The sequence below is a fragment of the Oncorhynchus gorbuscha genome, linkage group LG05 (genome assembly GCF_021184085.1).
Source record: "Oncorhynchus gorbuscha isolate QuinsamMale2020 ecotype Even-year linkage group LG05, OgorEven_v1.0, whole genome shotgun sequence".
NCBI classification, from domain to species: domain Eukaryota; kingdom Metazoa; phylum Chordata; class Actinopteri; order Salmoniformes; family Salmonidae; genus Oncorhynchus; species Oncorhynchus gorbuscha.
In genome coordinates this window covers 92,197,624-92,217,151 of record NC_060177.1, presented here as the reverse complement: position 1 = coordinate 92,217,151, position 19,528 = coordinate 92,197,624, and the positions used below count along the sequence as shown (strand labels likewise).

General features: G+C 46.7%; 1 protein-coding gene across 1 annotated transcript in view; it reads left to right on the top strand.

The window, feature by feature from the left end:
* wdfy3 (WD repeat and FYVE domain containing 3) overlaps positions 1–19,528 on the top strand; it is a 206,092-nt gene that overhangs the window by 47,510 nt on the left and 139,054 nt on the right. Inside the window, 8 exon segments of the mRNA XM_046351507.1 lie at positions 1,116–1,286; positions 5,426–5,618; positions 6,016–6,202; positions 7,599–7,765; positions 8,520–8,695; positions 8,920–9,071; positions 16,196–16,353; positions 17,771–17,872. Of these exon segments, the coding sequence (XP_046207463.1) occupies positions 1,116–1,286; positions 5,426–5,618; positions 6,016–6,202; positions 7,599–7,765; positions 8,520–8,695; positions 8,920–9,071; positions 16,196–16,353; positions 17,771–17,872 (1,306 nt within the window).

The window sequence follows — 19,528 nt, the reverse complement described above, 5'->3', positions numbered from 1 at the left end:
CTCTACCCTTCAAACCAACCACCCTCTACTGTCCCCTCCTCTACCCTTCAAACCAACCACCCTCTACTGTCCCCTCCTCTACCCTTCAAACCAACCACCCTCTACCGTCCCCTCCTCTACCCTTCAAACCAACCACCCTCTACTGTCCCCTCCTCTACCCTTCAAACCAACCACCCTCTACTGTCCCCTCCTCTACCCTTATAACTCTCCTTCTCCTCCTATACTTCTCTCCTCCTCTCCTCTACTCCTCATCTCTTCTCCTTCTCTCCTCTACTCCTCATCTCTTCTCCTTCTCTCCTCCTCTCCTGTACTCCTCTCCTCTCGTCTCGTCTCCCCTGTGTTCTGTTCTGTTTTGCTGTGTGTGTCTTTGTTACTGCTCTTCTCAAAGATTCAGCGATATGAGTCCTCCCCAAGGCATCTCAGTAATGAATGGAGGGGAGCTCAGCTCACAGCACAGCAGCCTTACACATATACACACCCACACACAGGTGTGTGTGTGTGTGTGTGTGTGTGTGTGTGTGTGTGTGTGTGTGTGTGTGTGTGTGTGTGTGTGTGTGTGTGTGTGTGTGTGTGTGTGTGTGTGTGTGTGTGTGTGTGTGTGTGTGTGTGTATCATTTACATGAATAAGCACAAACCCCTATTTCTGTATTTTTCCCTCTGCGTCAATAAACAGCCATGATTTTCCCCTCACACCCACAAACACAACACACACACACTGTCCCCTCCTCACACACACAAACCAACACACACACACACACACACACACAGATTTGGGGAGAACTACTCTCATTACTGCCACTGAGCTGTCCCCAGTACAGGTTGACAGTGTTATCAAAGTTTAAAGCCTGCCGCATGAGAGAGACACACACACGGTGCACACACACACACGGTGCATACACACACACACATACACACACACACAGTGCACACACACACGATGCACACACACACACACACGGTGCACACACACACACACACACACATGGTGCACGGAATGAACACACACACTTTTCACAGGTAAGAGTGAGTCACTGCCTGAGTACATAACTGGTAATTACAAGGCTGATTTTGCTGGGGCTTTTAGTAACGTGTGTGCGTGTGTCTCCTCCCTGTAGAAAACGGTGGACTGCATGACCACCATGTCGGTGCCCTCCACCCTGGTGAAGTGTCTGTATCTGTTCTTTGACCTTCCTCACATGGCCGAGGCCCCTGGGGCCTCACAGACCCAGACCCCAGAGCTGCCCCAGGCTGACCGTCGGGCCCTGCTGCAGAAGGTCTTCGCACAGGTCTGTAATCAACCCCTATTCCCTAAAGACTACTGCTTAGCCCCTTCTCCCTAGCCCCTATTCCCTAAACACTGCTCCCTAGCCCCTTCTCCCTAGCCCCTATTCCCTAAACACTGCTCCCTAGCCCCTATTCCCTAAACACTACTGCTTAGCCCCTTCTCCCTAACCCCTATTCCCTAAACACTACTGCTTAGCCCCTTCTCCCTAACCCCTATTCCCTAAACACTATTCCCTCCCTACTGCGTCAGCCCCTATTCCCTAAACACTACACTTAACCCCTTCCCCTAGCCCCTATCCCCTAAACACTACTGCTTAACCCCTTCTCCCTAGCCCCTATTCCCTAAACACTACTGCTTAGCCCCTTCTCCCTAGCCCCTATTCCCTAACCACTACTGCCTAGCCCCTTCTTCCTAGCCCCTATTCCCTAAACACTAGCCCCTTCTCCCTAGCCCCTATTCCCTTGCCCCTTCCTAGCCCCTATTCCCTAAACACTACTGCTTAGCCCCTTCTCCCTAGCCCCTATTCCCTAAACACTACTGCCCCTTCTTAGCACACCACACACCCTTCTCCCTAGCCCCTATTCCCTAAACACTACTGCCCCTTCTCCCTAGCCCCTATTTAAGCCCCTTCTCCCTAGCCCCTATTCCCTAAACACTGCTTCCTAGCCCCTATTCCCTAAACACTACTGCTTAGCCCCTTCTCCCTAGCCCCTATTCCCTAAACACTACTGCTTAGCCCCTTCTCCCTAGCCCCTATTCCCTAAACACTACTGCTTAGCCCCTTCTCCCTAGCCCCTATTCCCTAAACACTACTGCTTAGCCCCTTCTCCCTAGCCCCTATTCCCTAAACACTGCTCCCTAGCCCCTATTCCCTAAACACTACTGCTTAGCCCCTATCCCCTAAACACTAGACCCTAGCCCCCCTAAACAGAGCTAGCCCCTATTCCCTAAACACTACTGCTTAGCCCATTCTCCCTAGCCCTATTCCCTAAACACTACTGCCCCTTCTCCCTAGCCCCACAGGTCTGTAATCAACCCCTATTCCCTAAACACTACTGCCCCTTCTCCTAGCCCCTATTCCTAAACCCTAGCCCCTTCTCCCTAGCCCCTATTCCCTAAACACTGCTCCCTAGCCCCTTCTCCCTAGCCCCTATTCCCTAAACACTGCTCCCTAGCCCCTATTCCCTAAACACTACTGCTTAGCCCCTTCTCCCTAGCCCCTATTCCCTAAACACTACTGCTTAGCCCCTTCTCCCTAACCCCTATTCCCTAAACACTGCTCCCTAGCCCCTATTCCCTAAACACTACCTAGCCCCTATTCCCTAAACACTACTGCTTAGCCCCTTCTCCCTAGCCCCTATTCCCTAAACACTACTGCTTAGCCCCTCTCCTAGCCCCTATTCCCTCTCTCCCTCCTAGCCCCTATTCCCTAAACACTACTGCTTAGCCCCTTCCCCTAGCCCCTATTCCCTCTCTTCCTAGCCCCTATTCCCTAAACACTACTGCTTAGCCCCTTCTTCCTAGCCCCTATTCCCTAAACACTACTGCTTAGCCCCTTCTCCTAGCCCCTATTCCCTAAACACTACTGCTTAGCCCCTTCTCCCTAGCCCCTATTCCCTAAACACTACTGCCCCTTCTAGCCCCTATTCCCTAAACACTCTCCCTAGCCCCTATTCCCTAAACACTACTAGCCCCTTCTCCCTAGCCCCTATTCCCTAAACACTACTGCTTAGCTCCCTTCTCCCTAGCCCCTATTCCCTAAACACTACTGCCCCTTCTCCCTAGCCCCTTCTCCCTAGCCCCTATTCCCTAAACACTACTGCTTAGCCCCTTCTCCCTAGCCCCTATTCCCTAAACACTACTGCTTAGCCCCTTCTCCCTAGCCCCTATTCCCTAAACACTGCTCCCTAGCCCCTATTCCCTAAACACTACTGCTTAGCCCCTATCCCCTAAACACTACTGCTTAACCCCTTCTCCCTAGCCCCTATTCCCTAAACACTACTGCTTAGCCCCTTCTCCCTAGCCCCTATTCCCTAAACACTACTGCCTAGCCCCTTCTTCCTAGCCCCTATTCCCTAAACACTACTGCTTAGCCCCTTCTTCCTAGCCCCTATTCCCTAAACACTACTGCTTAGCCCCTTCTCCCTAGCCCCTATTCCCTAAACACTACTGCTTAGCCCCTTCTCCCTAGCCTAAACCTTCTCCCTAGCCCCTATTCCCTAAACACTACTAGCCCCTTCCCTAGCCCCTATTCCCTAAACACTACTGCTTAGCCCCTTCTCCCTAGCCCCTATTCCCTAAACACTACTGCTTAGCCCCTTCTCCCTAGCCCCTATTCCCTAAACACTACTGCTTAGCCCATTCTCCCTAGCCCCTATTCCCTAAACACTACTGCTTAGCCCCTTCTCCCTAGCCCCTATCCCCTAAACACTGCTTCCTAGCCCCTATTCCCTAAACACTACTGCTTAGCCCCTTCTCCCTAGCCCCTATTCCCTAAACACTACTGCTTAGCTCCTTCTCCCTAGCCCCTATTCCCTAAACACTACTGCTTAGCCCCTTCTCCCTATAGCCCCTATTCCCTAAAAACACTAGCCCCTATTCCCTAAACACTTCCTAGCCCCTTCTCCCCTATTCCCTAAACACTACTGCTTAGCCCCTTCTCCCTAGCCCCTATTCCCTAAACACTACTGCTTAGCCCCTTCTCCCTAGCCCCTATTCCCTAAACACTACTGCCCCTATTCCCTTAGCCCCTTCTCCCTAGCCCCTATTCCCTAAACACTACTGCTTAGCCCCTTCTCCCTAGCCCCTATCCCCTAAACACTGCTTCCTAGCCCCTATTCCCTAAACACTACTGCTTAGCCCCTTCTCCCTAGCCCCTATTCCCTAAACACTACTGCTTAGCTCCTTCTCCCTAGCCCCTATTCCCTAAACACTACTGCTTAGCCCCTTCTCCCTATCCCCTAAACACTGCTTCCTAGCCCCTATTCCCTAAACACTACTGCTTAGCCCCTTCTCCCTAGCCCCTATTCCCTAAACACTACTGCTTAGCTCCTTCTCCATAGCCCCTATTCCCTAAACACTACTGCTTAGCCCCTTCTCCCTAGCCCCTATTCCCTAAACACTACTGCTTAGCCCCTTCTCCCTATTCCCTAAACACTACTGCTTAGCCCCTATTCCCTAAACACTACTGCTTAGCCCCTTCTCCCTAGCCCCTATTCCCCAAACACTGCTTCCTAGCCCCTATTCCCTAAACACTACTGCTTAGCCCTTCCATCCTGGCCTCTAGCTAATTGGGTTGAGGTGTACCCTGGTGAAGCTAATTGGGTTGAGGTGTATCCTGGTGAAGCTAATTGGGGTAAGGTGTATCCTGGTGAAGCTAATTGGGGTAAGGTGTACCCTGGTGAAGCTAATTGGGTTGAGGTGTATCCTGGTGAAGCTAATTGGGGTAAGGTGTATCCTGGTGAAGCTAATTGGGGTAAGGGGTGTATCCTGGTGAAGCTAATTGGGGTAAGGGGTATCCTGGTGAAGCTAATTGGGGTAAGGGGTATCCTGGTGAAGCTAATTTGGGTAAGGGGTATCCTGGTGAAGCTAATTGGGGTAAGGGGTATCCTGGTGAAGCTAATTGGGGTAAGGGGTATGCTGGTGAAGCTAATTGGGGTAAGGGGTATCCTGGTGAAGCTAATTGGGGTAAGGGGTATCCTGGTGAAGCTAATTGGGGTAAGGGGTATCCTGGTGAAGCTAATTGGAGTAAGGGGTATCCTGGTGAAGCTCATTGGAGTAAGGGGTATCCTGGTGAAGCTAATTGGAGTAAGGGGTATCCTGGTGAAGCTAATTGGGGTAAGGGGTATGCTGGTGAAGCTAATTGGGGTAAGGGGTATCCTGGTGAAGCTAATTGGAGTAAGGGGTATCCTGGTGAAGCTAATTGGAGTAAGGGGTAATCCTGGTGAAGCTAATTGGAGTAAGGGGTATCCTGGTGAAGCTAATTGGAGTAAGGGGTATCCTGGTGAAGCTAATTGGGGTCAGGGGTATCCTGGTGAAGCTAATTGGGGTCAGGGGTATCCTGGTGAAGCTAATTGGGGTCAGGGGTATAGTAAAGTGTTTTTAATGTTTAAAACGTGTTTATTACTGTGTTGTTATTAGATCCTGGTGAAGCTGTGTAGCTTTGTCTCTCCGGCGGAGGAACTGGCCCAGAAAGACGATCTCCAGCTACTCTTCTCTGCCATCACGTCCTGGTGTCCCCCCCACAACCTGCCCTGGAGGAAGAGCGCCGGCCAGGTCCTCACCACCATCTCACGACACGGACTCAGCGTCAACGTCATCAAGTATATCCACGGTGAGAGGTTTGGGGTTGGTTGCGTTGGCAAAATTCAGAAAACATTCCCATTTCCAGAAATCTTGTTGAGAGGATTTCCACTTGTAATTTTAAAATAAATTCCAATTTTATTCCCTCTTAAATTTGTCAAGCCTCCAAACGGGAATTCTGGAAAACCTGTGCATTTTGGGAACGTTTTCTGAATTCTTACAACCCTAAATGGTTGGTGTCTGTGTACCAAGAACATGCAGATGAATGGACGCGATGGATGGTGTGTGTGTGTTTGTGTGTGTGAGGCTGGCATATTGATGCGTAGAATGTATGCACATGACTTAACCGTCTGCTAAATGGCATATATTATTATTATTATTATTATTATATTAACCTCCCTCCCTCCCTCCGTCCCTCCCTCCCTCAGAGAAAGAGTGCCTGGCCACATGTATCCAGAACATGCAGCAGTCAGATGACCTCTCACCCCTGGAGATCGTAGAGATGTTTGCCGGTCTGTCCTGCTTCCTGAAGGACTCCAGCGACGTCTCCCAGACCCTGCTGGACGACTTCAGGATGTGTCAGGGATACACGTTCCTCTGCGACCTCATGCTCAGGTAGGCTCATACTAGAGGTGTGTGTGTGTGTGTGTGTGTGTTTCAATATCAACAACTCTCCCTCCCAGTAGTGTAGAGATGTTCTGAACAGTGTTCTGATATTTTCCTCTTCAATATAGTGTGTTATGGTATCAACCTCTTCCTCTTCAACATAGTGTGTTATGGTATTAACCCCTTCCTCTTCCTCTTCCTCTTCAACATAGTGTGTTATGGTATTAACCTCTTCCTCTTCAACATAGTGTGTTATGATTAACCCCTTCTTCTTCCTCTACAATATAGTGTGTTATGGTATTTCCTCTTCCTCTTCAATATAGTGTGTTGTGGTATTAACCCCCTCCTCTTCCTCTTCCTCTTCAATATAGTGTGTTGTGGTATTAACCCCTTCCTCTTCCCCTTCCTCTTCCTCTTCAACATAGTGTGTTATGGTATTAACCCCCCTCTTCCTCTTCAACATAGTGTGTTATGGTATTAACCCCTTCCTCTTCCTCTTCAACATAGTGTGTTATGGTATTAACCCCTTCCTCTTCCTCTTCAACATAGTGTGTTATGGTATTAACCCCTTCCTCTTCCTCTTCAATATAGTGTGTTATGGTATTAACCCCTTCCTCTTCCTCTTCAATATAGTGTGTTATGGTATTAACCCCTTCCTCTTCCTCTTCCTCTTCAATATAGTGTGTTATGGTATTAACCCCTTCCTCTTCCTCTTCAATATAGTGTGTTATGGTATTAACCCCTTCCTCTTCCTCTTCAATATAGTGTGTTAACCCCTTCCTCTTCCTCTTTCAATATAGTGTGTTATGGTATCAACCCCTTCCTCTTCCTCTTCAATATAGTGTGTTATGGTATCAACCCCTTCCTCTTCCTCTTCAATATAGTGTGTTATGGTATTAACCCCTTCCTCTTCCTCTTCAATATAGTGTGTTATGGTATTAACCCCTTCCTCTTCCTCTTCAATATAGTGTGTTATGGTATTAACCCCTTCCTCTTCCTCTTCAATATAGTGTGTTATGGTATCAACCCCTTCCTCTTCCTCTTCAATATAGTGTGTTATGGTATTAACCCCTTCCTCTTCCTCTTCAATATAGTGTGTTATGGTATTAACCCCTTCCTCTTCCTCTTCAATATAGTGTGTTATGGTATTAACCCCTTCCTCTTCCTCTACAACATAGTGTGTTATGGTATTAACTCCTTCCTCTTCCTCTTCCTCTTCAATATAGTGTGTTGTGGTATTAACCCCTTCCTCTTCCTCTTCCTCTTCAATATAGTGTGTTGTGGTATTAACCCCTTCCTCTTCCTCTACAACATAGTGTGTTATGGTATTAACCCCTTCCTCTTCCTCTTCAACATATTGTGTGTTACTTGTTTCACTATATTAAATGTACCATCCCCCCCACAGACTGGAGCAGGCCAAAGAGGAGGACAGCAGTGATGCTCTGAAGGATCTGGTCAACCTAGTGACGCTTCTGACCACCTATGGCGTGACGGATCTCAAACCAGCCGGTCTCACCACTGGAGCCCCTTTCCTCCTGCCCGGCTTCGTACTCCCACAGCCTTCTGGGAAAGGTACAGTTGACCCGAGCGTCATCACGGCTCCAGTGTTTTACTCAGCCCGCTGCCACACCTTCCTAGTTAACGTCTTAAGCATAGAAATAGAGTCGGTAGAACTGGTTTCTCCATTTTAGTCAACAATTCCTGAATGGTTGCAGCCAGATTGCCATGGTATGGATAACATGCCGTTCAACGAATTCTATTTTTATGAGCTTGTGTGTGTGTGTGTGTGTGTGTGTGTGTGTGTGTGTGTGTGTGTGTGTGTGTGTGTGTGTGTGTGTGTGTGTGTGTGTGTGTGTGTGTGTGTGTGTGTGTGTGTGTGTGTGTGTGTGTGTGTGTGTGTGAAAACCAAAACTGTCCAGAATGTGTTAGTATCATAGGAGTGGGTGGAGCTGTGCGCCTCAACAGGGAAGTGACACATTGTGATCAACAGGGAAGTCCGGTTGTCTTGGTGAAGCACTGACCTGTCCTCTGACTCAGCCTGCAGTTTAAATGGAAATCAAATCAAACTTTATTGGTCACGTACACAGTTTAGCAGGGTGGCAGGTAGCCTTGAGGTTAGCGGTTAGCGAGTTGGGCCAGTAACTGAAAGATCGCTGGTTTGAAAATCCGAGCCGACAAGGTGAAGAATTTGCCGGTGTGCCCTTGAGAAGGTCACCCATCATTTTCTCCAGGGACCTATCATACTACTACTACTATGACTGACCCTATTAAGGCACTTTGTGACTCCTGCTGAAAACATTTGATTGTTGGTCTGTGTCTCGTCCAGGCCACACGGTGAGGAACCTCCAGTCGTTCTCCGTCCTACAGAATGCCTTCCTGAGGGCTAAGACGTCACGGCTGACCGGCACACTGCTGAACGCCATCGGCAACATCTACGCCGCCGACCACGCCAACTACTTCATCCTGGAGGCACAACACACACTCTCACAGTTCGCTGACAAGGTGTGTGTGTGTGTGTGTGTGTGTGTGTGTGTGTGTGTGTGTGTGTGTGTGTGTGTGTGTGTGTGTGTGTGTGTGTGTGTGTGTGTGTGTGTGTGTGTGTGTGTGTGTGTGTGTGTGTGTGTGTGTGTGTGTGTGTGTGTGTGTGTGTGTGTGTGTGTGTGTGTGTGTGTGTTATATGTTATGCAGCTATATGTTATTCTAAATAAAACCCCATCTCTTTCCAGGTGGCCAAGCTGCCAGATGCCCAGACAAAGTACTTTGACCTGTTGGAGTTTGTAGTGTTCAGTCTGAACTATGTTCCCTGTAAGGAGCTGTTCAGTGTCAGCGTCCTGCTGAAGGGCTCTACGTCATACACCTGCAGTATCACAGCCACCAGGTAGGGAAGAGTGTGTGTGTGTGAGCGCGGCTGCGTCTGTGTGTGTGCGCGGCTGCGTTTGTGTGTGTGCGCGCGTCTGGGCATGCGTGTGTGTGGGAGCGTTCTTCCCAATCAGCTAGGCCTGATTTAATTGATGGTTGCTAGGTATGATTTAATTGATGGTTGCTAGGGCTGATTTAATTGATGGTTGCTAGGGCTGATTTAATTGATGTTTGCTAGGTATGATTTAATTGATGTTTGCTAGGTATGATTTAATTGATGTTTGCTAGGGCTGATTTAATTGATGTTTGCTAGGTATAATTTAATTGATGTTTGCTAGGGCTGATTTAATTGATGTTTGCTAGGGCTGATTTAATTGATGTTTGCTAGGGCTGATTTAATTGATGTTTGCTAGGGCTGATTTAATTGATGTTTGCTAGGTATAATTTAATTGATGTTTGCTAGGTATGATTTAATTGATGGTTGCTAGGTATGATTTAATTGATGGTTGCTAGTTATGATTTAATTGATGGTTGCTAGGGCTGATTTAATTGTTTAATCAAAGTAATACATCTAAGAGTAGATGCCTACTTATCTGGTATCTAGTATCTGGTATCTGGTATCTAGTATCTGGTGTCGTATCTAGTATCTGGTATCTGGTATCTAGTATCTGGTGTCGTATCTGGTATCTGGTGTCGTATCTGGTACCTGGTATCTGGTATTTGGTATCTAGTACCTGGTATCTGGTATTTGGTATCTAGTACCTGGTATCTGGTATCTAGTATCTGGTGTCGTATCTGGTATCTGGTATCGAATCTGGTGTCGTATCTGGTATCTGGTGTCGTATCTGGTATCTAGTATCTGGTATCGAATCTGGTGTCGTATCTGGTATCTGGTGTCGTATCTGGTATCTAGTATCTGGTATCGAATCTGGTGTCGTGTATCGTATCTGGTATCTAGTATCTGGTACCTGGTATCTGGTATTTGGTATCTAGTACCTGGTATCTAGTACCTGGTATCTAGTATCGAATCTGGTATCTGGTATCGAATCTGGTGTCGTATCTGGTATCTGATATCGTATCTGGTGTCGTATCTGGTATCGTATATGGTATCTGGTATCTGGTATCGTATCTGGTATCGTATCTGGTATCTGGTATCGTATCTGGTATCTGGTATCTGGTATCGTATATGGTATCTGGTATCGTATCTGGTATCGTATCTGGTATCGTATGTGGTATCTGGTATCGTATCTGGTATCTGGTATCGTATATGGTATCTGGTATCTGGTATCGTATCTGGTATCGTATCTGGTATCTGGTATCGTATCTGGTATCGTATATGGTATCTGGTATCGTATCTGGTATCTGGTGTCGTATCTGGTATCGTATATGGTATCTGCTATCTGGTATCGTATCTGGTATCGTATCTGGTATCATATCTGGTATCGTATCTGGTATCTGGTGTCTGGTATCTGGTATCGTATATGGTATCGTATATGGTATCTGGTATCGTATCTGGTATCTGGTATCGTATCTGGTATCGTATCTGGTATCGTATCTGGTGTCATATCTGGTATCTGGTATCGTATCTGGTATCGTATCTGGTATCTGGTATCGTATCTGGTATATGGTATCGTATCTGGTATCTGGTATCGTATCTGGTATCATATCTGGTATCGTATCTGGTATCGTATCTGGTATCTGGTATCGTATCTGGTATATGGTATCTTATCTGGTATCGTATCTGGTATCGTATCTGGTATATGGTATCGTATCTGGTATCTGGTATCGTATCTGGTATCGTATCTAGTATCTGATATCTGGGGTCGTATCTGGTATCGTATCTGGTATCGTATCTGGTATCTGGTGTCATATCTGGTATCTGGTATCGTATCTGGTATCGTATCTGGTATCGTATCTGGTATCGTATCTGGTATCTGGTATCGTATCTGGTATCGTATCTGGTATCTGGTATGGTATCTGGTATGGTATCTGGTATGGTATCTGGTATGGTATCTGGTATCGTATCTGGTATCTGGTATCGTATATGGTATCTGGTATCGTATCTGGTATCGTTTCTGGTATCGTATCTGGTATCGTTTCTGGTATCGTATCTGGTATCGTATCTGGTATCGTATCTGGTATATGGTATCTGGTATCGTATCTGGTATCGTATCTAGTATATGGTATCGTATCTGGTATCGTATCTGGTATCGTATCTGGTAGCTGGTATCGTATCTGGTAGCTGGTATCGTATCTGGTATCGTATCTGGTATCTGGTATCGTATCTGGTATCGTATCTGGTATCTGGTATCGTATCTGGTATATGGTATCTGGTGTCATATCTGGTATCGTATCTGGTATCGTATCTGGTATCTGGTATCGTATCTGGTATCATATCTGGTATCTGGTATCATATCTGGTATCGTATCTGGTATCTAGTATCGTATCTGGTATCTGGTATCGTATCTGGTATCGTATCTGGTATCGTATCTGGTATCTGGTATCGTATCTGGTATCGTATCTGGTATCATATCTGGTATCGTATCTGGTATATGGTATCTGGTATCGTATCTAGTATCTGGTATCGTATCTGGTATCGTATCTGGTATCGTATCTGGTATCGTATCTGGTATCGTATCTGGTATATGGTATCGTATCTGGTATCGTATCTGGTATCGTATCTGGTATCTGGTATCGTATCTAGTATCTGGTATCGTATCTGGTATCTGGTGTCATATCTAGTATCTGGTATCTGGTGTCGTATCTGGTATCGTATCTGGTATCTGGTGTCGTATCTGGTATCGTATATGGTATCTGGTATCGTATCTGGTATCGTATCTGGTATCTGGTATCGTATCTGGTATCTGGTATCGTATCTGGTGTCGTATCTGGTATCGTATCTGGTATCTGGTATCGTATCTGGTATCGTATGGTATCGTATCTGGTATCTGGTTTCGTATCTGGTATCGTATCTGGTATCTGGTATCGTATCTGGTATCTGGTATCGTATCTGGTATCGTATCTGGTATCTGGTATCGTATCTGGTATATGGTATCTTATCTGGTATCGTATCTGGTATCTGGTATCGTATCGTATCTGGTATCGTATCTGGTATTGTATCTAGTATATGGTATCTTATCTGGTATCGTATCTGGTATCTGGTATCGTATCTGGTATATGGTATCTTATCTGGTATCGTATCTGGTATCTGGTATCGTATCGTATCTGGGGTCGTATCTGGGGTCGTATCTGGGGTCGTATCTGGTATAGTATCTGGTATCGTATCTGGTATCTGGTGTCATATCTAGTATCTGGTATCTGGTATCGTATCTGGTATCATATCTGGTATCGTATCTGGTATCATATCTGGTATCTGGTATCATATCTGGTATCGTATCTGGTATCTAGTATCGTATCTGGTATCTGGTATCGTATCTGGTATCATATCTGGTATCGTATCTGGTATCATATCTGGTATCGTATCTGGTATCTGGTATCGTATCTGGTATCTGGTATCGTATCTGGTATCGTATCTGGTATCGTATCTGGTATATGGTATCTGGTATCGTATCTAGTATATGGTATCGTATATGGTACCGTATCTGGTATCTGGTATCGTATCTGGTATCGTATCTGGTATCTGGTATCGTATCTGGTATCATATCTGGTATCGTATCTGGTATCGTATCTGGTATCGTATCTGGTATATGGTATCGTATCTGGTATCGTATCTGGTATCTGGTATCGTATCTGGTATCTGGTATCGTATCTAGTATATGGTATCGTATCTGGTATCTGGTGTCGTATCTGGTATCGTATCTGGTATCTGGTATTGTATCTGGTATCTGGTATCGTATCTGGTATCGTATCTGGTATCGTATCTGGTATCTGGTATCGTATATGGTATCGTATATGGTATCTGGTATCGTATCTGGTATCGTATCTGGTATCGTATCTGGTATCTGGTATCGTATCTGGTATCGTATCTGGTATCTGGTATCGTATCTGGTATCTGGTCTGGTATCTGGTATCGTATATGGTATCTGGTATCGTATCTGGTATCTGGTATCGTATCTGGTATCGTATCTGGTATCGTATCTGGTATCGTATCTGGTATCTGGTATCGTATCTGGTATCGTATCTGGTATCTGGTATCGTATCTGGTATCTGGTATCTGGTATCGTATCTGGTATCGTATCTGGTATCGTATCTGGCATATGGTATCGTATCTGGTATCTGGTATCGTATCTGGTATCGTATCTGGTATCTGGTATCGTATCTGGTATCGTATCTGGTATCGTATCTGGTATATGGTATCTTATCTGGTATCGTATCTGGTATCGTATCTGGTATCTGGTATCGTATCTGGTATCTGGTATCGTATCTGGTATCGTATCTGGTATCTGGTATCGTATCTGGTATCGTATCTAGTATCTGGTATCTGGGGTCGTATCTGGTATCGTATCTGGTATCGTATCTGGTATCTGGTGTCATATCTAGTATCTGGTATCATATCTGGTATCGTATCTGGTATCATATCTGGTATCATATCTGGTATCTGGTATCATATCTGGTATCGTATCTGGTATCTAGTATCGTATCTGGTATCTGGTATCGTATCTGGTATCGTATCTGGTATCGTATCTGGTATCGTATCTGGTATCTGGTATCGTATCTGGTATCGTATCTGGTATCGTATCTGGTATCTGGTATCGTATCTGGTATCGTATCTGGTATCGTATCTGGTATCGTATCTGGTATATGGTATCTGGTATCGTATCTAGTATATGGTATCGTATATGGTATCGTATCTGGTATCTGGTATCGTATCTGGTATCATATCTGGTATCGTATCTGGTATCGTATCTGGTATCTGGTATCGTATCTGGTATCTGGTATCGTATCTGGTATCTGGTATCGTATCTGGTATCGTATCTGGTATCGTATCTGGTATCGTATCTGGTATCGTATCTGGTATCGTATCTGGTATCGTATCTGGTATCGTATCTAGTATATGGTATCGTATCTGGTATCTGGTGTCATATCTAGTATCTGGTATCTGGTATCGTATCTGGTATCGTATCTGGTATCGTATCTGGTATCTGGTATCGTATCTGGTATCGTATCTGGTATCTAGTATCTTATCTGGTATCGTATCTGGTATCTAGTATCTTATCTGGTATCTGGTATCGTATCTGGTATCATATCTGGTATCGTATCTGGTATCGTATCTGGTATCTGATATCGTATCTGGTATCATATCTGGTATCGTATCTGGTATCGTATCTGGTATCGTATCTGGTATCATATCTGGTATCATATCTGGTATCGTATATGGTATCTGGTATCGTATCTGGTATCGTATCTGGTATCTGGTATCGTATCTAGTATATGGTATCGTATCTGGTATCGTATCTGGTATCTTATCTAGTATCTGGTATCTAGTATCTTATCTGGTATCGTATCTGGTATCGTATCTAGTATATGGTATATGGTATCTGGTATCGTATCTAGTATATGGTATCGTATATGGTATCGTATCTGGTATCTGGTATCATATCTGGTATCGTATATGGTATCTGGTATCATATCTGGTATCATATCTGGTATCGTATCTGGTATCGTATCTGGTATCGTATCTGGTATCTGGTATCGTATCTGGTATCTGGTATCGTATCTGGTATCTGGTATCGTATCTGGTATCGTATCTGGTATCTGGTATCGTATCTGGTATCGTATCTGGTATCGTATCTGGTATCTGGTATCGTATCTGGTATATGGTATCGTATCTGGTATCGTATCTGGTATCGTATCTGGTATCTGCTATCGTATCTAGTATATGGTATCGTATCTGGTATCTGGTGTCATATCTAGTATCTGGTATCTGGTATCGTATCTGGTATCTGGTATCGTTTCTGGTGTCGTATCTAGTAGCTTATCAAATCAAATCAAATCAAATTTATTTATATAGCCCTTCGTACATCAGCTGATATCTCAAAGTGCTGTACAGAAACCCAGCCTAAAACCCCAAACAGCAAACAATGCAGGTGTAAAAGCACGGTGGCTAGGAAAAACTCCCTAGAAAGGCCAAAACCTAGGAAGAAACCTAGAGAGGAACCGGGCTATGTGGGGTGGCCAGTCCTCTTCTGGCTGTGCCGGGTAGAGATTATAACAGAACATGACCAAGATGTTCAAATGTTCATAAATGACCAGCATGGTCAAATAATAATAAGGCAGAACAGTTGAAACTGGAGCAGCAGCACAGTCAGGTGGACTGGGGACAGCAAGGAGCCATCATGTCAGGTAGTCCTGGGGCACGGTCCTAGGGCTCAGGTCCTCCGAGAGAGAGAAAGAAAGAGAGAATTAGAGAGAGCATATGTGGGGTGGCCAGTCCTCTTCTGGCTGTGCCGGGTGGAGATTATAACAGAACCTGGCCAAGATGTTCAAATGTTCATAAATGACCAGCATGGTTGAATAATAGTAAGGCAGAACAGTTGAAACTGGAGCAGGAGCATGGCCAGGTGGACTGGGGACAGCAAGGAGTCCTCATGTCAGGTAGTCCTGGGACATGGTCCTAGGGCCCAGGCCAGTTGAAACTGGAGCAGCAGCATGGCCAGGTGGACTGGGGACAGCAAGGAGTCATCATGTCAGGTAGTCCTGGGGCATGGTCCTAGGGCTCAGGTCCTCCGAGAGAGAGAAAGAAAGAGAGAAGGAGAGAATTAGAGAACGCACACTTAGATTTACACAGGACACCGAATAGGACAGGAGAAGTACTCCAGATAAACAAACTGACCCTAGCCCCCCCGACACAAACTACTGCAGCATAAATACTGGAGGCTGAGACAGGAGGGGTCAGGAGACACTGTGGCCCCATCCGAGGACACCCCCGGACAGGGCCAAACAGGAAGGATATAACCCCACCCACTTTGCCAAAGCACAGCCCCCACACCACTAGAGGGAAATCTTATTATCTATTGGGACTGGAAAGCCACATATATTTGGGATCAAATCTCGTATTTCTGTCCAGCAATGCAAAATATATATAATAACATGTTTGATTTCCTAATTTTGAAATCGATATGGATGCCTTAATAAATGTAAATCGACTCTTTCAATATTCAATGAATCTAACTCCTCCCTCAGGACTCTGTTGAAGTTGAGTCGTCATGACGCGGTGTTCAGTGATGTGTTGAGAGAGGTGGGGCTGCTGGAGGTGCTGGTTAACCTCCTGCATAAATACGCTGCCCTGCTCAAAGACCCCGCAACGCAACAACAGACTCAGTCACAGAACAACGAACAAGGTGAGGAGTCTCCTAGATCAAGAGGCAATACTGGGTCGTATACATTAGGGCACACCGTTCGTTGCAAAAAAAATAAATCCAAACGTCCAATCAGAAACACACATTTTCCGTTGCGCCAACAAGTCCAGATTGATTCTGTTTCCGTCCGTTTCTTCCCTTTTCGTGCCCAGTGAATATGACCCTCACTAACCCCGCCGTGAGAAAGCCATGCCGACTGAAGTGAATGATTTGTGATTCGTCATCTGGTTGCTAATAGTTCCTCAAACAAGCAGTCAAATCATCCAATCCAATCATCCCGATATAATACACACATGTTCATCATAGACTGGGAGATGGAACAGAGAATTCTAAATAGAATAACAATCTGCTGCGTTCTTTCTCTCTTCCTCCCTCTCTCCCTCTCTTCCTCCCTCTCTCTCTTCCTCTCTCTTCCTCCCACTCACCCTCTCTCTTCCTCCTACTCTCCCTCTCTCTTCCTCCCTCCCTCTCTCTCTTCCTCCCTCCCTCTCTCTCTTCCTCTCTCTTCCTCCCACTCACCCTCTCTCTTCCTCCTACTCTCCCTCTCTCCCTCTCTTCCTCCCTCTCTCTCTTCCTCTCTCTTCCTCCCACTCACCCTCTCTCTTCCTCCTACTCTCCCTCTCTCTTCCTCCCTCCCTCTCTCTCTTCCTCCCTCCCTCCCTCTCTCTCTTCCTCCCTCCCTCTCTCTCTTCCTCCCTCCCTCTCTCTCTTCCTCCCTCTCTCACTCTCTTCCTCCCACTCTCCCTCTCTTCCTCCCTCTCTCACTCTCTTCCTCCCACTCTCCCTAACTCTCTTCCTCCCTCTCTCACTCTCTTCCTCCCTCTCTCACTCTCTTCCTCCCTCTCTCTCTTCCTCCCTCTCTCCCTCTCTCTTCCTCCCTCCCTCCCTCTCTCTCTTCCTCCCTCCCTCCCTCTCTTCCTCCCTCTCTCTCTTCCTCCCTCTCTCTCTTCCTCCCTCTCTAACTCTCTTCCTCCCTCTCTAACTCTCTTCCTCTCTCTCTAACTCTCTTCCTCCCTCTCTCCCTCTCTTCCTCCCTCTCTAACTCTCTCTCCCTCTCTCTCTTCCTCTTCCTCTCTCCCTCTCTCTCCCTCCCTCCCTCCCTCTCTCTCTTCCTCCCTCTCTAACTCTCTTCCTCCCTCTCTCCCTCCCTCCCTCTCTCTCTTCCTCCCTCTCTAACTCTCTTCCTCCCTCTCTAACTCTCTCCCTCTCTCTCTTCCTCCCTCTCTCTCTCTTTCTCTCTTCCTCCCTCTCTTCCTCCCTCTCTAACTCTCTTCCCTCTCTCCCTCTCTTTCTCCCTCTCTTTCTCCCTCTCTTTCTCCCTCTCTTTCTCCCTCTCTTTCTCCCTTGCTCTATCCCCCCCACCCCTCTGCTATTTCCATCTCTCTCTCTCTGTCTCTAGGTGACTGTAAGAACAGCAGTGTAGCGGAGGAGCAGAAACAGTTAGCTTGGCTGGTCATGGAGACGCTGACTGTCCTGCTGCAAGGCTCCAACACTAACGCAGGTACACACACGCCCACACGCAAACATTATGGCTAACAAGGCCGTGAAATTACACAGAAACCTCCAGTATTTCAACTCTTTTGTGTGTTCAACTCGTATGATTCCCCTTTATTAAAGCCATGCGAATCCAGACAGAATCCTCCCAATACCCACATCCCCTTCAGAACATAATCCCATGCTAGTAGTGATGTCACACAGCCCCAACCCTGGGTTTCTCTGTCTGCCTGCCTGCCCCAAACTGACACACACACATACACACGCCGGATGACAAATGACTCAAATTATTTCTATTTGAACAAGCCTTGACTCTGGGCAGAGCTCAATGGTTTCACTTCTGTCATTCACGATCATGTGACACTGGACAGGAAGATATACACTTCCTCCTTCTATATGTCGATTGGCTGGCTGGCTGTATGGATTCCTCATCTCAGAGATCACCAACATTTGTGCTCGCTCGCTCTCTATTTCTATCTCTCTCTTTCTTCTCTGTCTCAATCTCTCCTTCTGTCTCAATCTCTCCTTCTGTCTCAATCTCTCCTTCTGTCTCAATCTCTCCTTCTGTCTCAATCTCTCCTTCTGTCTCAATCTCTCCTTCTGTCTCAATCTCTCCTTCTGTCTCAATCTCTCCTTCTGTCTCAATCTCTCCTTCTGTCTCAATCTCTCCTTCTGTCTCAATCTCTCCTTCTGTCTCAATCTCTCCTTCTGTCTCAATCTCTCCTTCTGTCTCAATCTCTCTTTCTGTCTCAATCTCTCCTTCTGTCTCAATCTCTCTTTCTGTCTCTCTCTGTATCTCTCTCTTTCTTTTCTGTCTCTCTCTTTCTTCTCTGTCTCTTTCTCTCTTTCTTCTCTGTGTCTCTGTGTCTCTCTCTCTCCATCTCTCTCTCCCACTATCCTGGTCTGAGTAAGGAACGGTAGTGGAGCGCAGACTAATATGATGAGTCAGTGTTCTCTAGCAGAGATGGAGACTCAGAGATGTGTATGATAAATGAGTGTGATGGGTGAATAATTATTTATTAGTATCATCTCTTATTGTGTCTCTTCCAATCTCCCTTTCTCCTCTCCCCCCTCTCCCCTCCCTCCTTCTCTCCCCCATCCCTCCCCTTTCTCCTCTCTCCCTCTCTTCCCTCCCTCCTTCTCTCCCCCATCCCTAAGGAACCCAGACTAATATGATGAGTCTTTCTCCTCTCCCTCCTCTCTTCCCTCCCTCCTTCTCTCCCCCATCCCTCCCCTTTCTCCTCTCTCCATCCCTCCCCTTTCTCCTCTCCCCCTCTCCCCTCCCTCCTTCTCTCCCCCATCCCTCCCCTTTCTCCTCTCCCCCTCTCCCCTCCCTCCTTCTCTCCCCCATCCCTCCCCTTTCTCCTCTCCCCATCCCTCCCCTTTCTCCTCTCCCCCTCTCCCTCCCTCCTTCTCTCCCCCATCCCTCCCCTTTCTCCTCTCCCCATCCCTCCCCTTTTTCTCCCCCCTCTCCCCCTCTCCCCTCCCTCCTTCTCTCCCCCATCCCTCCCCTTTCTCCTCTCCCCCCCCCTCTCTCCTCCCTCCTTCTCTCCCCCATCCCTCCCCTTTCTCCTCTCCCCCATCTCTCCCCTTTCTCCCCTCCCTCCCCCTCCTCTCCCCATCCCCTCTCCCTCCCTCCTTCTCCCTCCCTCCCTCCTTCTCT